Below are 19864 nucleotides of genomic sequence, written 5' to 3' on the forward strand. Positions count from 1 at the left end.
TTGTAGGAGGGAAAATACCGGCTGCTGTATATTGTGCTTGCCAGGAGAGGGCACTGAGATATTGCAGATGAGTATTGCAGCCCATAGCCGTGGTGCTGCCCAAAAGTCAGCCTTAACCAACCATGTTACCCCCACAAATACATTAAGAAGAGACAAAATAGCTTGAAATCTCCAAAACCAGTGGGACAACAGTGCAGGCCACCACCGTGCTCACCAGTTGTTGACTTGCAAGAGGGTCAGGTTGGTTTGGGCGGCAATTTGCCTCTTCTCGTCTTCTGTGGGGTAGGGGTGCTGGAAAAAAAAGATGGGCAGCAAAATGGCATCCTTGTGTGCAAAGTGGCAGCCCCAAGTAGGGGATTAAAAAAAAAAAAAAAGGCACTTATTCCTCCCCCCCCAAGTTTGGTGGCTTCTTGAACTTGCAAGATTGAAGGCACCACTGTTTCCCCAGTATCCTTAAGGCTCTTTTCCAAGACTTTTCCTTGAAGGAAAAGGAGTACTTTTGCTAGTTTTAGTGATTTCACCACTGTCTTCTAATTACAGTTGTTGGTAAGTTTGAGATTTGGGCTTTAAAACCTGTGGTTACTGACAGCGCTCCATGTCTGGTGCAAGTGCTGTGCTGAAAACCACCCTGAAATGTCTGCACTGGGATGCTACTAGCATTCAGAATTTCAACATCCTCCCCCATTTCCCAGCTGTGCTAAAATCCTCCTTTCCAAACCCTAAAATTAATCAAGCCAGCCCCACATGACATTTTTTTGGAGACCCAAGCCAGCATTGTAAGGAGGGATATTTCCCAACATTGATTCACATGACTTTTCCATCTGTTTGCCCCCAAAATGGTGTGATTTCCTTCAGAAAGACACCCTAAGTTATGTAGGAGACTGCCATCTCACCAGGCATAACGGATGCCAAAATGAAAAAAAAGAAATAGCTCTTTATTTGCAAAAGCATCCCTAAAAAGTACCAACTCAGCCAAGTGCTCCCAGAGCTGGTTGCGTTTGGGATTTCCCAGGGGTGTTTCACCGTTCCTGGTGCCATTTCCTGTGGTGTTGTTATCCATTCCAGCATTTTCAGCATATTATTTCCAGCATTTCTTCCTCCTGCTGGTTCTACAAAATTCCCAAACCCAGCAGAATGATGAGTATCTTGCTAACAGGTTACAAACCACATCATTTATGATGCTGGTGCCCTTGGGGTAAGAAGATGGGATATACAGAAAGATGCAGCGCCTTGTGCCAACTATCCTCATCATCCCAAGTGGTCAAAAATTGCCTGGCAAAATGGCTTGTGCAAAAATTTGCAAAACGGCTTTTAGTCCTTCTGCACCAGGGAACTTCAGGAAAGGGCTTTGAGAAATGAGTGATCATGAAGGAATTTAGGATGGAGTAATCCCATCAGGAAGCTGAAGCATCTTCTGGCCAGTTACTGTCCCAGTAGCAGAAGAATTTCTTTTAACTTTTTGATCCAACTTTTGAAATGTCCATCCACGGGCATGTCTCTTAAAATTAAATTGCTCTTCAGCTTCTGGTCTTCTAAGTCTTTTTTATGCTTGCAAATCTGCAGTTCAGCCCTCCGAAGCACAGGAGATGCAGCCGAACACAGCAATGCCCTTGTCCTCAAAGCAATAAATCCAAAATTTCCCATAAAAAAAGGCTGGGAAGTTTCCATGCTGCTCCATGTCATGAGTCACCTTCAAGACAGGTTTTTCCCCAAGGTGCTCCTTGGGGCTATCTTCCATCTTGCCATTTCCTGGGGGGACTCACCCACCAACCTGGACACCATCTTGTAACTCTTTGCAATTGACATCCAAATAATTTCTTGGCCCAATTACGCAGGAAAAAAAAAGATTTATTTTTAGCTTTTTGCCCCTTTTCCAGCCCATGGGTGGGCAAGCAGTCTCCTTGCATGAAAATATCCTGGTTGCATCCTCTGAGATCCCTCCATGTAGGTCCATGTCCACCCACTGACAACCCCCAAAGTGGGTCGATTTTCTAATTTTGCATTTTGGTCAGTCGCCACGGTGCCACAATGATATCTGCAAGGGCAGCTGTTGCAGCCAGCCCCCTTTGGCTTGCTAGAAAAGTGTATTTTGGAACTGTTAATTGTACAAAATGTTCATTCACCCATCTGCAAAAATGGGTGAAAATCATGTATTTGGGCTTTTTCCCCCTTTGGTTTTGTTTCCTTTTCCATGCAAAGCGTTAAGGCATAAAAAGCATATTTTTGCTCCTGTGGTGAAAACACTCATGCCCCAAATACTCCCCAAATATAAGCAAAGCCACTTTGTGCCTCCAAATACCGTAAGTTGAGACAAATCACCACCACAATTTGTTCATTTTGTTTGTTTGTTTGCTTTTCTTTTCTTTCCAGCTTGCAAAGCAGCCTTTCCCCACCTCATGCAGTCACCCTGGTATGCCCTACAGGGCATTCCAGTGGCTGCAGTGCTCACCATGAGGTGCTGGAAGAGCCAGGAGCGCATGATGTTGGTGGCGTGTTTGGGCAAGACGCCCCGCTTGTTCTTGGACTTCTTGTCCTCGCCATCAAGGAGCGAGGTGAGATCCAGGTTCACCTGCCATGGAGAGGAACAGGGAGAAATACAGATGAAAATGGTGATCAAGAACCCTAACAGTGAGCACAACCAGCCCAAAATGGGAGTGTGGTGAGTACAAAAAAACAAATCGTGGTGAGAAACTCCCCAAACTTATCTGTTACTCAAAATTTCCATTAAATTCCATTTTCCACCAGGATCTCTATTTGCCCATTTAACATCTCCATTTACTTTTTCACCCAGTGCCATTTGCCAATGTTTTGCAACGGGCATTGGCCTTTTCCCAACAATGCGGCACCAGCTAGGGACCATGGGGCAACGCCACAACCACCTGCAATGTGCAATTAAGAAGGAGGACACTTCAAACAAACAAAACAAAAGAATAAAAAAGGAGACAACTTTCTAAACTGTTTTTTGCAGTACGAGATAAAAACCCTGTGATACATTAACCCCTTGATCATCATGCCTCTTATTCCCATTATGAGGACAAACATGCTCATTGCATGAAAATGTGTTATTTTTAAAAGTAAAAATAAAAATAAATACATTGGGAAGCTGCAAGAAAAGTTTTAATGAGGTCATGGGGAAAGAACTGAAATCACAGTGCTAAGATAAAAAGTTTTTTTTTTTTTTTCTCAGCTCTTAATCAAAACACTTCTCCTGGATGAATTAAACATCAGACAGGCAGGTCCCTGTGATTCCCCTGGGCTCCAGATGAATAAATCACGCCAGCGGCGCAGGAAGAGCATCCGGAGGTGCTTGTCCGGGCCTCTCTCCCTGCCCCAATATTCCCTGCGCGTGTGTTTTTCATACCTCAGAGGACTTCTCTGCGAGATCCAAACCAGTGACAGTGAAATATTAAAGAAAGAAACAGGAAAAAAGGCCTTGCAGGCATTAAAACCTACTGGGGAGTGGATTTCTTTTTTTTTTTTTTTCCACATTCATTTATTTCTAATAGCATTAGCGGGCTCCTACAATTACGTTGCAGGAAAAATGTACACGGGGGGATCTTTGCCAATCTTCCCCCAGGGAACAGTGTGGCAGAGACTGATGTATTTTTGCCTAAATTCCTGAGAAATTACAGGGGTTTTTAAGAGATTGTAGATGATGCAGTCTTTGTGGTGCAGACAGCAAGTTGTCCTTCTACCCCAGATCATTGCCTTATTGAGAGACAGCAGGGAACCCCTGCATGGCTAATCAGACAAGGAGTAATAATAGAGCAAATGCCTAAAAAATACCCTAAATCCATTAAGTGATGATAAGAAAGGGAAAAAAGGAGCCTTTCCATTGCTGTATGGGACAGATGATGCAGGTGATCTGCCAAGATCATTGCTACATTTTGGTGGATCATTTTGGTGCAGATCTTTTACACTACACAAAAATCCCCTATGAGAAATCACTGCAATTCTCCTCAACTGGGGTTAAGAAAGGGCTTGTACAGGGATGGAAATATAAGCAGAGAACCCACAAAAAAGCTTGATGCATGCAGCAGAAGGACTGGATCACCCTTCCTTGCTCATGATTTGTTTGGGATACTCCAAGGGTTGAACCCTTTGGAATTTGGGGAGATTTTATTCCTTTCCCCCGCCAAGTCTCAGCAGTGCAAATCGCCGTGGAAAATGGGTAAATCAATGGAACTGGCATGGGGGTGGCCGTACCTGGGCATTGGGGATCTGCAGGGCTCCGGGGGCGATGGCTTGGGTGAGGACCTGGCCCTGCGACGTCACCATCGTCACGGGCTGGTACAGGGCTCCACCTGTGGAAGAGAGGGCTCGTGGGGGTGCCGCAACCCCCCCAGCCGGCCCCTGCTGTGCTCCCCGCTGGCCCTACCTGGCACGGCGGGCGACCCGCTCCCTGCGCCCATGGCCAGGTTGCCTGGGGGCAGTGCGGCTGCGGGCACCACAATGCCTGGCGGGGGGTTGGACGCGGCCGGCAGTGCCGCGGGCGAGCTCTGCAGCATCTCCTGCGAAAAGAGGGAAGACATAAGTTGTGCATGCAGTAAGGGTTTTGGTTTTTCCTCCCTGACTTTTTTACAGGCAAAAGTGCAGAAGGAAGGGGGCTTTCCTTTTGTCGCAGCTGGAAAGAAAAAAAAGACAGAAAAATAAGGAATGGCACTTTGCAAAACTCTTGCTTCATGTCTAACCAGCCCCACCCTCTTTGTGCAGCCACTATTTCCAGTAAGAAAAGCAGTACACACTAGACGATGAGAAGCAATTTCTCCCACTGTCGTCATCTTTTTACAAATGTCTTTATTTTTTTGTCCTTTGGCTGGAACTGGATGAAGCAGCTTTTCCTAAATGCCAGGGCAAGCACCACAGAGAGCTCAGAAAAGAAGTTAAACTTTCAAAAAAAGCATGTAAACAGCATAGGTCTCCAATAAGAGCACCAGAAAATAACAATCAGCAGTTTCCCCTTGCCAGAATAATAATAATAAAGTGAAAATAATAATAATATGACTCATTTGACGTAATTCTTTGTAGCCTTAAGCTAACTTTCTGCAAAAATGGGCATTTCTTCCCCTGGTACTGTAATGTCAGTATGAACCCCAGCTCCAGCATGGCTTTCACCTGTGAGCTGCAATTGGAATAAGCACAAATTGGTTATTTGAGTATTTAATGAAACACTTTGGGGAGGAAAGGGTGCCACAATGGGAGGATATGAGGGAATACAAGGCGAAGTACCACAGCCTCCTGGAAGTGCAAGATTTTCGTTTGTTATGCCATTAATATTGATAAAATCATCCTTTCAAAATAAGCCTGAGACAGCTATATATCTATAATTTGCCCAGCTGTAGTTGAGATAAAACTGCATTCATTTTTTTTTTCAGAAAAGTAGGATCTTTTCTCCCCCTTTTTGACCCATTTTCCCATTCTGTCTCACTTCTCTGTTGTCCTACTGTTTCTCAACTGTTGAACAAAATACCAACGGAAGGGATTTTCTATCTTCTTATTTAAACTTCCCCTCATTTTGATGCTTTTCTTCAAGAAACCTATTTCTTGGTCTAAGAAAAGAGGATTTCTCCGGACTATTGATGTGCAAGAACACTGGCAACGCAAACATGGTTGGATCAGAAAAAGCCACAGATCCTCTCTTTCTAGCAATAAAATGATGGAGATAATTTGAACACACAGATCAATTAATTTTTTTGCATGGTCCTTTTTCACTTTTTCCCCAAGTTATCACTGATGACATCATGATGACATCACCAACACGGTGTTTTTCTTCCTTCTTTTCCTGTTTCAGCTATCATGCTACTGCAGTGCCCCAAAATAATTGTTGCAAAGGAGACCACTTTTTGGCATGACAGGTCATCATGCAATTAAAAAGGCTTTCCCTGCTTAAATATTTATTTATGCTGAATAATCCCACAAAGTCACCCTCTCTGCCAGTACAGAGATAGTGCTTTTCATCAGCACGGGGCACATTTCATCTTGTTTTGCTTTTTTTTCCCCATGAAAATTTTCTGAATAAGCTCTGATTCTCCTGCATACTTTTGCTGTTAAAATCCCCTGCTCCACTTTTCCCTCCAATTTTGCCATCAAACTTACTGTCCTCTGCAAGCCCAAAACAATATAACCACTGTCTCCATAGTTTGTTGTTTTTATCCTCTGCATTGACAATTTGAACATTATTTACCTGGAAACTGTGCTGCAACAGCTGCGGGACAATGAATTTTTGCTTTGAATCCCAGACATTCCTTGTAACTAGTAGTTAAACTAATAAAAAGACTGCAAATAGGACCATAAAATACTTGTGATTTTTTTATATCCTTTCCCCAGTTCCAGAGGAATTTGGAAAAAGAAGGGCTGCCTAACATACAGAAAGCGAAAACCAGTCAGTTTTGATGCACTGTGATGAGGTTTTTGGTAAGTGGCCACCTAACGAACATGATAGAAGTAGTCATATAAAACAAAATGGGCTCCTTGGAGCGCCTTGAGAAGCAGTCAGATACAGCAAGGGGTGACTGGAGACTTGGATCAGCCTGGGGACATCCAGAGCTCCTCTCCTGGAATTGCATTGGGAAGAAATAATTCAGGATAGCTGAAAGTGGGAACGAGAAACTACCAACTCCAGACATAATGCTCATAGCCATTTTCAGCAGCATTTTATGATGACAAAAATTGCATTTTTCCCTCCCTGGAAAGATATTTTGGTGGTGTAAAGGAGAGTTGTCCCAAAATACTAGCTCAGTTGTGTCCAGAAATGAATACTAGGAATTATTAGAAAAAGAATGAGAGAATTTCATGGTGTTTCTACATCAGCACTGTAAAACCAAGAGTACCCAATGGAAGTGGAGGCTCTGCCTTAAAATAAATATAGATATCTCCAAGAAAATTTTAAATATCTATTTCACACACTAATTGCATTGGATTGCAATTGTTCAGCCAAATTACATTATGCTCATTACTTTGTTGTACTGGAAAATGTTTTATATTTCAGGACTTAGAGAAGTTGGAATGTTTCTGGCAATTTTCACACTTGAGTGTAAAAAAATGCATCACTAGGTGTCTCTGCAGATACATCTTGGCACCAACCTTCTATAACTCTACAGCAAAACATGCCTTCTCCAAATTAAAAGTACTTTAATGAGGAAACAGACCTGGTACATATTGCATTGAACAACAAAAAAAAACTCTTTCTCACAACAAGGCAAGTGTCAAAGGCCAAGTGCCCAAGAGTAAGTGCACTTGCAAAGCTGTCCTACTGCTTGTGCTTCATGATATGGCAATTTATTTTTGGGTGGCACACATGCATAAAAGTTTTTTTCCCCTCCTAAATTTGTGAAATTTATTTGTTCTTGAGTTGAACTGGGGAAAATCTGGATTAGTTGGAGAAAAAAGACAACTAAGAGTCTGCCAAGGGAGAGTTGGCCAAACTCAAACACAGGAAATGTAGGGCTTTATCAAGGATGAATGGGTGGATGGATGGGGATAAAAATATGTTGGTTTTAAATAACTGTGAAATCAAGGCATGTCCACCTAGCAAAACTTGGATAAAATAAGGACTATACAGAAAAAACTTCACTGAGTCAGGGCAATCCAACCACCAGTCTCCAATCATCAGCAAAGTTGAGGAGGAAGACAAGAAGAAATGCCACCCTGGCAATGCCCATACAAATGCTGCTAATCTGCTGCAATTCTCACTTAAAACAGGGACTGAAAACCAGAAGATGTAATCGAAATTAAACCTCCTTGGTGGTGCTTTGGTTCCCAATGTGATTGGTTTTGCAGTGTATTTTTTCTTGCAAGCAAATGAGAAAGCAATGGAGTAAATGGGGTAAAACATATCATTAAGTTACCAAAGGTTTGGGGAAGGCTCACTGCACAGGAAAAAACTTTTCACCTGAAGTTGGTCAATGCCAGGAGTCACCTACAAACTTAGTGACATGAGAAGATTTCAGCAACAGAGGAAACACCTCTGTTTGCACAATTTACAAATCACACACCTGTCCAGGTTCTCTCTCATCTTCTCATCATCTTCTGGCATTTTTGCATTTCCAGCAATTCTTGAATTTTTCATATTAGAAAGCCCACATAAAGCCAAGCCATGAGCTCTCTTTTTCAGAGACAACAGGAAAATCCAACGGCGAGTTTTCCACAGTGGCATTTTGGCGGTTCCGTCTGCTGTTTTCTCAGTTTCAGTTGACATCCTTGTTATGGCATATGCATCATTTTTTAAGCAGCCTGTCATGTGGTCAAAAACTTTGCACAAGCTTTCACAACTCACCTGGTGTATCTCCTCACAAAATGACTGATGTCCCTCCCATGCTCTGAGAAAACCTATTTCCTGAGAAACCTCATCAATTAATCAAATTTCCATTATTTGGATTAAAAAAAAATCCTAAATTAGTAGCTGCTTAGGTGTTTTACCTACCTTTGGTGTGAGATTAATAGAACAATAATTAGCAAAATTATCCCACTTGCCATCTTTTAAACAGATCCCACAGTTCTTCAGTTCTCAGGAGCATCCCCAGCTCTTAAGACCTAGCTGATGGACAAAAAGTCACAGAATCACAGAATCATCCAGGTTGGAAGAGATCTCCAAGATCACCTAGTCCAACCTCTGGCCTAATACTAACAAGTCAAAGTGTGTCCACTGCTGTTTTTCTAAGCTTTATCCATGCTCAATTCAAGTACACTCAATGAGCTGAAGCACTCAGGCACTTGACGTTGCTGAGTTGGGTAATTGGAAAAAAATTGTCTTTATGTCGACACTGGAATGTCATCCTCATTCAGTGACCAGATGAGATGGTGGCTCCTTCTGGGCTGTCACCATGGATATGTCAGCTGCTGTTGCCCACTGAAAATCCTTTTGTCCTTGAGCCAGTGTGACAATCCTGTAGCGTTTTCCCTCCAATTGTTTTTTTTCCTGGGTGCGTTCCCATTTATTTAGCAACTGCCTCCAAAGCCTCACTTGAGTTTCTCAACTTTCCTGTCCTGCCTGGAAGGGAAATGGGGGCAGCTCCAGCACTGCAGAAATCCGAGGTGCGCAGCACCTCTACATGGGCCTGATTATTTTCCAAAGACTTGTGCTAATTTTCTGATATGATCCCCACCTCTTTGTGAGGCACTAAATCCTCATTACTTTTCCTGACCGATGCATTCTAATTAGATCAACACTTAAAAAAAAAAAAAGGAAGAGAGGAAAAAAAATTCACAATAGCCACAGGACGGCTTTCCATCTCATTAACTCCTTCACTTATTATTTTCATGAAAATTACTGATAAAAAACGTGCATCTCCATTTGCTGGGACCGGGAGCTTCGTCGGCTCATATCTAACATCTCTCTCATCACCCGGGATGCGAGCTGTTGCCATGGCAATGCACAATAATAGAAACTAATAAATTACAAACGAGATGCTCGTTGAGCAATTATTGTTCTCTTTTATGCAAGTGTCTTGCTAATTTTGATCATAAGGAATGCTACCATAAAGCAGTGAAGGGATAATAAGTCCATTTCTAGAGATTATTAGAAAATAGAGAGAAGCTGGTTTTTTAGATCAATGATTAAGTGGTTTGGTGCTCTCAGGAAACCCAAATAAGAAATAAAACTTTTCCATGTTTTCCTTCCCTGTGCTGGGGAAACAAAGTGGCCCCGAGTGTCACACCAGGAGTTTTGATCTGTGCAGTACTTGGAGCTAAGCAGCTAAAAATGACTATTTTTTTTTTCCTTTCCACCACCTTCAAAGTGCCTTGAAAATCCATAAAAAGCCCCTGGCATCTGCCTCCCTTGGGGGAATAGTGCCAAGAGGTGCCTGGCAACCTTCTGGCTAATTTTGAGTTGGCTACCGTTATTTCTGGGGGGATTGTGCAACCCCAAGTGTCATTTTCCCACAAAAAAAAATCAGTATCGGAAAGAGATAATACCCAAGCAATGCCCAATTTTTCTTCCAAATATTAAGGTAAAATCCCCTGTGTTGTCCCTAAAGCCACCAAGGTGGTGGCTTTTTTCAGTTTGGTTATTTCAGTTGATATTTCTGCAGTTCTTGTGCATCTCCTTGTACTTTCCCACTGTGCTTGAGGCACCAGCTGTTTTCTCCTCCAGGCTAAAACTCAGATTATACAAAAAAATACCAAGGTATGGACCTTGATCATGCTGAGCATGGACTGCAGGGAGTGCTGGAGCAGCAAAGCAAAAAAGGGTCACTTGAGACCCAAAATCTGCTGAGCTACCTTGAAATGAAGATGACGATGCGGAGTGAGGAAGTGGCAGAGAAAACTGAGGTGTTTCTGTCCCTCCCACCAACAATTGTATTTTTCATGAAACACTTGCAAAGCACAAATGCAAATTTCTTGTCCATTTGCCCATGCGTTTGCACGGCTTCTGCATTTCCCTCCCTGTGCATGTTGTTGCTGCGGCAATAGGAGTTTAAGCAGAAGTCCTCGCATTGCAACAGGAGCTGCAAGCATTGGGGCTGCAGCCAAATCCAAACACACACACACATACATGCACACAAAAAGGCCATGAGAAAAATCCACCACAAAACTATATAATAAAAAAAAAGTAAAAAAAAATCGTCACAATTTTTGCATGATATGAGCAAGATACCTTTTTTAAAAATGATTTTCCTCAGGTTGGGATGGATTTTAACAAACTTCCTGGAGCCCACGGGAGCTGCAGAGCAATCCCCAAACCTCATGTGACTCGCATGTTGGCCAACGTGCAACGATGGCAATTGCAGGCGATTTTAAGGTGTTACCTGAGGGTGGAGGCTGATGGAGGAGGGGTTGGGGGAGTAGGGCCCCCCCAGGTCGTTCCTGAGTAGGTTGTCACTGTGCATCTTGGTTTTGAGGCAGGTGATGTAGCGGTTGCAAAAGTCCTTGCACAACTCGTTGACCTTCTCCAGCTCCAGGAGGTGGATGCGCAGCACCTGGATTGCCTTCACCATCTGCGCACGGGCACAATGGCAGAGTTTAAAGCATCTCCTTTCTCAACAAACCAAAAAAAGCCAAAAAGATCAATATTCTCACCCGAAGTCCATCCCAGAGCCCATCCCTCTTCACTGCTGCATTTCTTTTCCCTCCACACCCCTGCTATCTCTGCAATCCCAAGAGGTGAAAATTCACAAAAATTACCATTGCCTTCAAGAGAATTTCTCCCGATGCCCAAAAAAAGTCTGATGCAAAGCCCTGGATGTAGGAACATGTTTGGTTATTCTCCAGAGGCCACTTTTTCTAACAAGATTATGGGGCTGCAGCACTGCCGTAAGCTGTTGCTGGTGCAAAGCCTGGGCCTCATTAAAACGTACCCCATAAACGTTAAAAAATTTACACATGAAACATTCCTCTTGCCAAGCTGAAACCTTAAGTTTTACAGCCGCTGTTTGAAATCTTGCATAATATATAAAATTTCAGCTATTCACTCCGGGGCAATAAATCCAGTTTTATGTAACAAAGAGTCTTTGCATTTCAAAGGGTGTTTTTAACTTGCAAATTTTAGTGGTCATCTTTACAAACTGTGAGTCGCCGAGGTTGGGAAACATCCCGAAAAATCCAGGGCCAAACTCAGGTAGCAGCTCCATGATGGAGAAAGCCAATTTTTGGTTTGCAAACAAATTTCTGGTGTGGCCAGAAATTTTCCCTTTTTTATGCTTTTTCTGTGTTTTTGCCCTCCTCTGTACTTGGCACAGGTTAAGTGCAAGGTGGAGGCGTCGCGCCCCAGCTCTCCGCATCCTCCCGGGGCTCATGGCCATGAAAGTCAATATTCAAGGGCACAGGCAAGAAGACCTGACACATATATGTATAAAAAATAAATCTCTCAATTATCTCAGCTCATTTGCTTAGGGTCTCATTTTATGTCCCTGCTCCGCTGCGCCGTATATCTGTCCGGATAAAGAGTTACAGTCCGACGGCGTACGTGCGCGGGGTTGTAAAAAATACAGATGCTGAATTAATTGACTGTGTGGCACTCGGCAGCTGATTGAGTTGATAATGGTGAGATCTGACCTTTTTCTAATTTCTAATTATGTGCATCTCGGCAGCGAGGAATACATGACTCTTATTCTAACGATAGCTAATGCCGCTGGCCTTTTCATCCCCACTTTGCCACCACTGATTTCCAGGGAATCAGTGGCGTTAAAAAAATACAAAAAAAAAAAAAGACAATGCAAACAGATTTTGGATGGGAAAAAGCCCGGCAAGAGTGTTGCCTCAGGAACAGGTGGAAATGTTGAGTTTTGAGCACTGCAAGACGTTTTCATCTGAAATCCCCTCCAATCGGTGCTTCCCACCAACAGAAGTGGTCCTTCCTCAGCATCCCCATCCATCTCTGCCTTGCTGGAGGCCATGTGCACTTAGGGATTTGGATGGCTTTGGAGAAGTTTGGGGGACTGGGTCAGAATATATATATAATTTATATACATGTCCTAGAAACAAGGCAAATGTACATATATGCACATGTACATATATGCACATATATGTGCACATGAATATAGACATATCTAGTGCTGCAAGACATACATGGGATTGGTGCAAAATTGCCACAGGCAAATTGCACCACAGCAGCAAGAGCTGCTCCCAAATGAAACATTTATGACCCCAAACCCATCACTTGTGTGTTGTTTTTTTTTTATTAAAAGAAGCCATCTACATTAAAAGAAGGATCTACATCGGAACAATCCAAAATGTTGCTTTTTTTGTCACTTGTCCCAGAGCAGTTTCTTTTCTTGTCTGTAAGACATGACAAAATGAGCTCAGTAATCTGCAAACAGAACTTTGCACAGCCCATAATTTTTGGAGGGGCTAAGCCAGTCTGGAGTTAGGGATCTCACAAAGCTCTCCTCCATGAGCTGAAATTTGGCCCAAAAGATGCAGTATTTTAATCCATTTTGAAAATACTTTATTTTAGGAAAGCACTTGTTTTGGATGTGCATTGCTTGTTCTTCTTTCCGTTGTGCCAGGTCATCAGACAAACTGCTTGTGAATTGCATGATTTTGCTTCTTTTCTGGTGGAAATCCCTCTGCAATGGGTCCCAGGGGCCATGCCATCCCCCAGAGAAGGAGTTTTGCTCTTTGCATCATCTCAGGCGGGTGAAATTTCTTTTTGACCATAAAACCTGTTTGCGGAGCACTGGGTGAGAGTGATAGGACAGTGCTGTGGTCATGCCAACCCACACACCTGCCATGGAGACCACGTATGGAGGCTTCCCGTAGAAAGTAATAGGATTTGGGGATGTACCCTAAGTCCCTGCAAGAGAAAAGCTCCATTCCAAGCACAGTCTTCTCAGGAAATGTTTCTGGTAGGAAATGTAGATTGCTACTGTGGGGAAAGTACCAAAAACAGCCCAAAGTGGCCCAAACCTTTGATATGCATCTCCTTTTCTGGAAAAAAACTCTTACTTTGCCCTGCTTGTTGAACAAGAGCTGCTCATGAGTGAGCTGAGGTGGTGACAGACAAGAAGGTAGATGGTATCACACGCTACACCAAAAAGAGCGATTCCTGCAAAGACTGCTGGTTTAGGGGCACAAACCAGCCATTAAGCTTGGCTGTTTCCAGATGCGTTGATTCTGTGGTATCTGTGCAAGAAAACTAGTCAAAAATTGGGCTGGAGTTTGTTCTTGCAGAGGATTTTATAGAAAAAGTCTCAGAGAAGGTCTTGGAGAAAAATCTCTCAGGGCCTATGGAGAACATTGCCAAGGTGGCCACTGCTACAATCGGATCCCCAAGTTGTTAGGCCCCAGTGACACGTTCCTCACCCCTACCCCCTCCTCAGCCCCCCAGGCCATACACCAAGCCTCAGCCCCCTCTACCAAGTTGTCCAGCTCGGGGTCATCACTGAAGAAGGGCTTGTGCTCCTGCTCCTGCTGGTGGACAAAGTTCTCGATGTCAACGTCAAAGCTGGCCGAGGTGATGCACTCAGAGCCCTGTGTCGCCTGCTCACACTTCTCAAAGAGCAGCGTTAGCAGCGGGAACAACGGGTGCCTGTGAAGGACAGAGAAGATCCCCCCATAATGTCAACTTCTTTTAGATCCCCCATCTGCTTTTACCCCACACCACCTATCTGTTCCCTCCCAGCCTGTAAGAGCCTGGTACTGCAAACCTCACTCCCAAGCCAACACTGACTGTGGTCCCTCTAGACCTTTTACAAAAATAAAAATAAAAAAATAAATTAAAAATTGCGAAATGCACCATCTTCTCCTCTAGGCATGGCTTCTCCTGACATCTTGGTGCTTCACAGCATTGCACCAGAGTCGTCTGTTTCAGAATTGTTTTGCAATGGGCAAAAAGCTTTGGCTTTGGGGCAGTTGCCTTGGCACTGGCTGCCATCCCGATGTCTTCGTGCTTCAGGAATTGACATCTGCACTGGGATCCAGGCCAAAAGGCACCCAAAAATATGGGTCATTTGGAGATGATGGGCAGGGAAGGGCTGGCATTTCTACACACCCATGACGTCTGTTTATGCCACAGATACCACTCGCTTCTGCTGCATGGGTTGCTACCCCATTGAGAGGGCTCTTTTCTCCTTCTTCGAGCACATTCGTGTCCGCACACAAAGGAGGAGTTGGGCCAAGTCCCTCTTCTTTCTCAACACAAGACCCCCTTCAAAAACAGGCTTGCCTTCCTGTTTGTGAATCCACAATTAGCTCTAACAGTGACACTAAATCGACGCAATATAAAATGCAAATATACGTGCTGCACCAAAACACGTGGCAAAGCAGGTGATGAAGACCAGGAGTTAGTGCCGCTCTCAGGGAGCCCCTCCAGTGGTGCAATTTTAAAAATATGGAAGTATTGGAGGCAACTTTCAGGAGAGGAAGGCAAAAGGCTGCTGCAGGGATTGTTCCTCCTGTGCGCAGCAAGGGCACGCCAGTTATCCCAGTGCAGCAGGGTTTGCCTCCTGGTCTCACCTCCTACAGAAAAGTACTCTGGGGGTGCCTCTAATACATACAGCTCTACAAAGTGCTGGGGAAAAAAGCAATTTTGGCCCAAAGGAGAGATGATTACCGCTCAATTCCAGGCTTCCTGCAGGTCTCTTCCAAACCAGAGTCAGGCGAAGGGGTTAAACCCCTCGGCTAAGTCTTCATTTGCAACTGCTAATACTGCAGCATATTATGGTCTAATCTGGCCTGATCCCGGTTTAATGCAAGATTTGCCAAGGCTGGAGAGGATGGGGAGGGTCTGGGGGGGGAATAATTCCATAATTTCAGCCACCCCGCTGGGGCTTAGCTGAGGGATATGAACAGCAAATTCCAAGCCGTGGTATGAATTATTGGCCTTATGAACCCATGGCTCGCAGCAGATGCCATTTCAAAAACCAATGAGGAAGCAAAGGCATGAACCCACCCTGCGCTAGTGAGTGAAATTATTGTGTTTTTTTTTTTTTTTTGGTGGGGGAGTTGCATTTTGTAGCCCCTTTGCTTTGAGGATCTGCAGGTACCAAGAGGGATTAAAGCCATCACCAGCATCCCTGTACTCTTCTGTATTAATGATTGACCTTCACAAATTTCTTGCAGTGCTGGCAAGATGGGGAGGCAATGTGGCTGAGGGTATGATGGTTTGATTTTTATCTGGAAAATAAAATAAATAAATAAATACAAAATAAAATAATAAAAAATAAAATAAAATAAAATAAAATAAAATAAAATAAAATAAAATAAAATAAAATAAAATAAAATAAAATAAAATAAAATAAAATAAAATAAAATAAAATAAAATAAAATAAAAAACAAAACAAAACAAAATAAAATAAAATAAAATAAAACAAAGGTGGAATTGCAAACCCCCCAGGGGCAGGTTAAGGGAGAGCATGAAGGCCCCTTTTTGAACAGTGTTGAGGAGCAGTGAAATTTGGATTTCTGCCATGAGCTGGGTGCTAAATTGTTGCAAATTCTTTTTCCTTTTGCATGAAAAAAATGCAGTTTTCTGCATTTCTAGCCTTCCTGTGGCTGCCAAATGTAGGGGAATGGTATGGGCACCGTGAGGCTTTGGCATTTTACATCTGGATCCCACCCTCACTGTGAAATATGGGATGGATATCCAGGATGTATGGGGAAACAGGGGTATTCTCCACACCACAGATGTTATGGAGGCAGAGATTCAGCCCTGTGGAACTGGGAAGAGTTTGGGGGTAGAAACACCTGCTTTGGCAGAATCTGCTTTTGCAAAAATCCGTTTTTTTGAGGGGCAATCCTCCGGATCTGGCCCCAAATGAGGTCTGTACTCAGCTCAGCTGCCTGCCTTCCCACCCCATTTGTGCCCACCCCAAGCCAAGAGGGAATAAAAGTAGAAGAGCTTGTTCTGCAGTGGCATCGAGCAAATAAAAGGGCTGAACTGGCCTGACATTTTCCTGCAGGAGAGAGGTCGTTCGCAGCCACTAATAAAAAGGATTTGACACGGGCTAATAAAGAGAAATGAATTCCTCTAATGGCCTAATTTCGCACATTCAGCAGGGTGCTGCCTGCGAGCTGGCAGCGGGGCTGCAACGCAGGCACAGGGAGGGCAGCACAGCACAACATGCACTCGTATTCTTTCCCCCAGCGCCAAAATTCATTTTCTTTTTCTCCAAAAAAAAAGAAACAGGCTGCAAAGAAGCATGGACTTGTCCTGCTTGGAAATCCAGCACACAGAGCTCACGAGGGCAGTTTTCAGTGCCCGTTTCTTTGGGACATCATCTTTTGTTTGTCCAAAACCTGAAGTGATGCTGCTGGGGACCAGTCCCCACAAAGACGCTTGGCTGTCACCACACAAAGCAGTGGATTAGTGGATTAGTTTTCCTTTTTCCTTTTTTTTTTTTTTTTTAATGGGTGATAAGACTCCTGCTAGAGCATAAAACCTGGTGGTGACTTAGCAGCCACTCATCCATCGCCTTTTATATTTCCCGTTGCATTTTCCTGGCGATTTCCCTCCAAGTTGATTGACCAATGTGTACAGCCGTTGCCTTCTGCCTTTGTGTAATTACTGAAAATTAACAAAAATCCATTGCTTACAGTAGAGGATGCAGTACTGGGAACGTGGCATGTAGCCAGCTGCTAAAACACCTATTTGATATCTAATTACATATACATACTCTACATGAAAACTGTATAGGTTAATATTCAGATTTTGCACAGGGCTGAAACCCCACAGGCCATGTATGCAGCAAAACCGGTTCATTCAGTGTTCTTTTATACAAAAAAACATACTTCTGGGGCTAATTGTGGCTGGTACCAAAAAATGAGCACCTGGGTTTGGATGGCTGAGTCTACACATAGGACCAGCCAAGATGCCGCCTGCAATTTTGTCACCACTTTCCCATGTAGGAAATACACCCAAAATGGCATGTATGGCATTTTTGACCCATCAAATTAAGGCTGTTAAACCTCCAAAATATTTTTCAGTTTTGCAATAAAACCACACCCATGAATGCCGTGGAAATCCTTCCTTTAACCCAGCAGAAAGTCATTGCAGAGCTGCAAAAGAAAAAAGGTGTTTTTTTCTTCACTGATCCCTTTCCCTTTCAGGGCCGTTTGGACTCACTATATGTGAATATTTGGAGGTGAAATATTTTAATTTCTTAACTTCCAATCTGCAGGTTTTGGCTCAGGAGCCCCCAGAACCCCCCACAGGGCCCATGTGGCTCCACGCATCCATGAACCATAGCCCTGGCGGTTAACTGGGGGTTACTCTTAACCTTAAGCCTTATATAAGCCTTATTATATTATAAGATTATACATTACTGTTATATAAGTACTGTATACATTACAATATTGTAATTAATTACATATCATATATAATTACATTACTTATTATATTATTTGCATAATTATATTACTTAGTACAATTATCCTACATTGCTGTATACATTATAGTATGATATATTATTATACCCACAGTGACAAAAAAGCAGACTGGAGGGGCCAAGGCATAGTCGCCCAAGCACTGTATGGATGCACAAACTGCATGTTTCAGGTTAATGTCTGTCTTTGCTCCTCCTGAGTGCTTTTTCTGCCTCAAATCGCAGAGTTTTGAAAAAAAAACATCCGATTTGGGTATTCTGGAGGTGAATATTTCTCAGGGGGGACAGGTGCTGCTGAACACAGGGGATCCCATGGTGCTGCAAAACTAGTTCCACAAAGAAGCTCCACCACTATGCAATATTATTGATAGCTATTATTGCTAAAAAGGAGCTAATTGCTAATGAACACATTCCTGTGCATTAATTAATGTGTTTGAATATTAGCAGGTTAGTAATGCATTATAATAATTAATGCATCAGTGAGTTGCTGCATTACCCAATGCGTTAAATCAATGCATTACTGACTCAAGGCATTCACGAGACTAAGGAATGCATTAATGAAATCATGCATTCAGTGATGCACTAATTAATTAATGCACACTGATGTTGGCTTGCATCACCTGTAGACGGCTCGCTTGTCGGCCTCCAGCTGCGCCTGGGGGTCACCAGCTGCAGTGGGCACGGGTGCGGTGGCGGCCGCTGGCGTGGTGGTGAGGTGCACAGGCTGTGCCTTGGTGGGCTGCTGGGCTGTGGCCGTCATCTGGGAAGGAAGGAAAGGAAGGAAGAAAGGAAGGAAGGAAGGAAGGAAGGAAGGAAGGAAGGAAGGAAGGAAGGAAGGAAGGAAGGAAGGAAGGAAGGAAGGAAGGAAGGAAGGAAGGAAGGGGGAAGGAAAGGAAGAAGGAAAGAAACACAAAAATGGGGTTTATTGCACTTCTCCTGCTCACGTCGCCCAGCTTGAGCATCGCTGAGTTTGGCAGCAGGATTAGCACTTATTCCACTTCATGGGGGAGATACAGTCAGACCTGCAAGAGAGAAAGCTTGATGTCTTCCTCAGTGCACCATGAGCACAGCAGACACGGGGGTAATTTGTTAGGGGGAAATGCAGGTGCTCTGACCTCCTCTCCGCAGAAGCACTCAGAAGTCCCTGATTAAATCAGCTGCAACATTTGTCTCGTGACTGAACAGAGGCTGCTCAAAGCAAGAAGGTGTGAGTCTCTAGACGCACAGGCAGTCTGCTTTCTTCAAAAATTATGGGAGCCTCTTCCAACTCTCTGGTGTGCTGAGCCCAGGGATGAGTCATTTTAGCAAAGCAAGCAGCCAGACAGAAAAGCAACTTTTTTTTGGTTCAAATCACCTGCCTTTATTGCCGATGCAGCCCCAGAAGGCTGCTGGGACGGGACGCACAATGCACCAGGGTTGAAAATCTACCATTAAAATTATGTCTGCTATGTAATAAATGGCTCTGCTAACTAATGACTTGCTTTTAAAAAGTGCGCAATTATTTTAGTTAAATAAATGTGAGTTTAATATGTGAGACGAGTCTGCACCAGCACACATGCAAATCACTTCACATCCTCCCAGCATCATCCCCAAAGCACTCCCAAAACATCCATGCCCATGTGCACAGGATGTGTTTCCTTATTTGCACATGCTTGTGCACACATTTAAGGGTAATTTCCATTTAAGCTTAACATTGCATTAGAGAAATCTGCATTGGTTCCTGCCAGACTGCAGATGGGTCTGACATACACCATGCAACATGTTGCTTTACAAGATTCAGTTTAAAAAAAACAAAAAAAAAAAAACTGGGGGAGAAGTTCAATCTCTTTGGGTTCAAATGCATCAGCACCCCCAGCTCTCCAAACTTGTCCAGTTCTCAACTCAAAATCCCAGTGTAAAATTAATGCACAAAGTGGATGCTTTACCTGCTCTCATGCTGAAATTCTAAAAATTAGCATTTGCCCGTTTTCCTCCATAAATCTTCTATCCTCCACCAAGCTGGGTAGCAAAAAGAAACCTCTGTGTCTTGCTAAATATTTTATATATGTATATAAAGACTTGTGTGTATATGTGCAGATGCCCACAGTTGTCTCCAGCGAAAC

At 43.5% G+C, this 19864-nt stretch overlaps 1 protein-coding gene across 10 annotated transcripts in view; it reads right to left on the bottom strand.

Annotated features, from left to right (window-relative positions):
* Positions 1-19864, bottom strand: part of PKNOX2 (PBX/knotted 1 homeobox 2) — an 88140-nt gene that overhangs the window by 3872 nt on the left and 64404 nt on the right. For all 10 annotated transcript variants that reach the window (XM_083808223.1, XM_083808224.1, XM_083808222.1 and 7 more), the window contains 7 exons: positions 18383-18522; positions 13798-13969; positions 10749-10937; positions 4379-4511; positions 4207-4304; positions 2450-2569; positions 215-291 (listed from right to left, as the gene is read on the bottom strand). In XM_083808223.1, the coding sequence (XP_083664349.1) occupies positions 215-291; positions 2450-2569; positions 4207-4304; positions 4379-4511; positions 10749-10937; positions 13798-13969; positions 18383-18522 (929 nt within the window). The remainder of the gene's footprint in view (positions 1-214; positions 292-2449; positions 2570-4206; positions 4305-4378; positions 4512-10748; positions 10938-13797; positions 13970-18382; positions 18523-19864) is intronic.

Source organism: Anser anser (genome assembly GCF_964211835.1).
Source record: "Anser anser genome assembly, chromosome: 22".
Taxonomy (NCBI): domain Eukaryota; kingdom Metazoa; phylum Chordata; class Aves; order Anseriformes; family Anatidae; genus Anser; species Anser anser.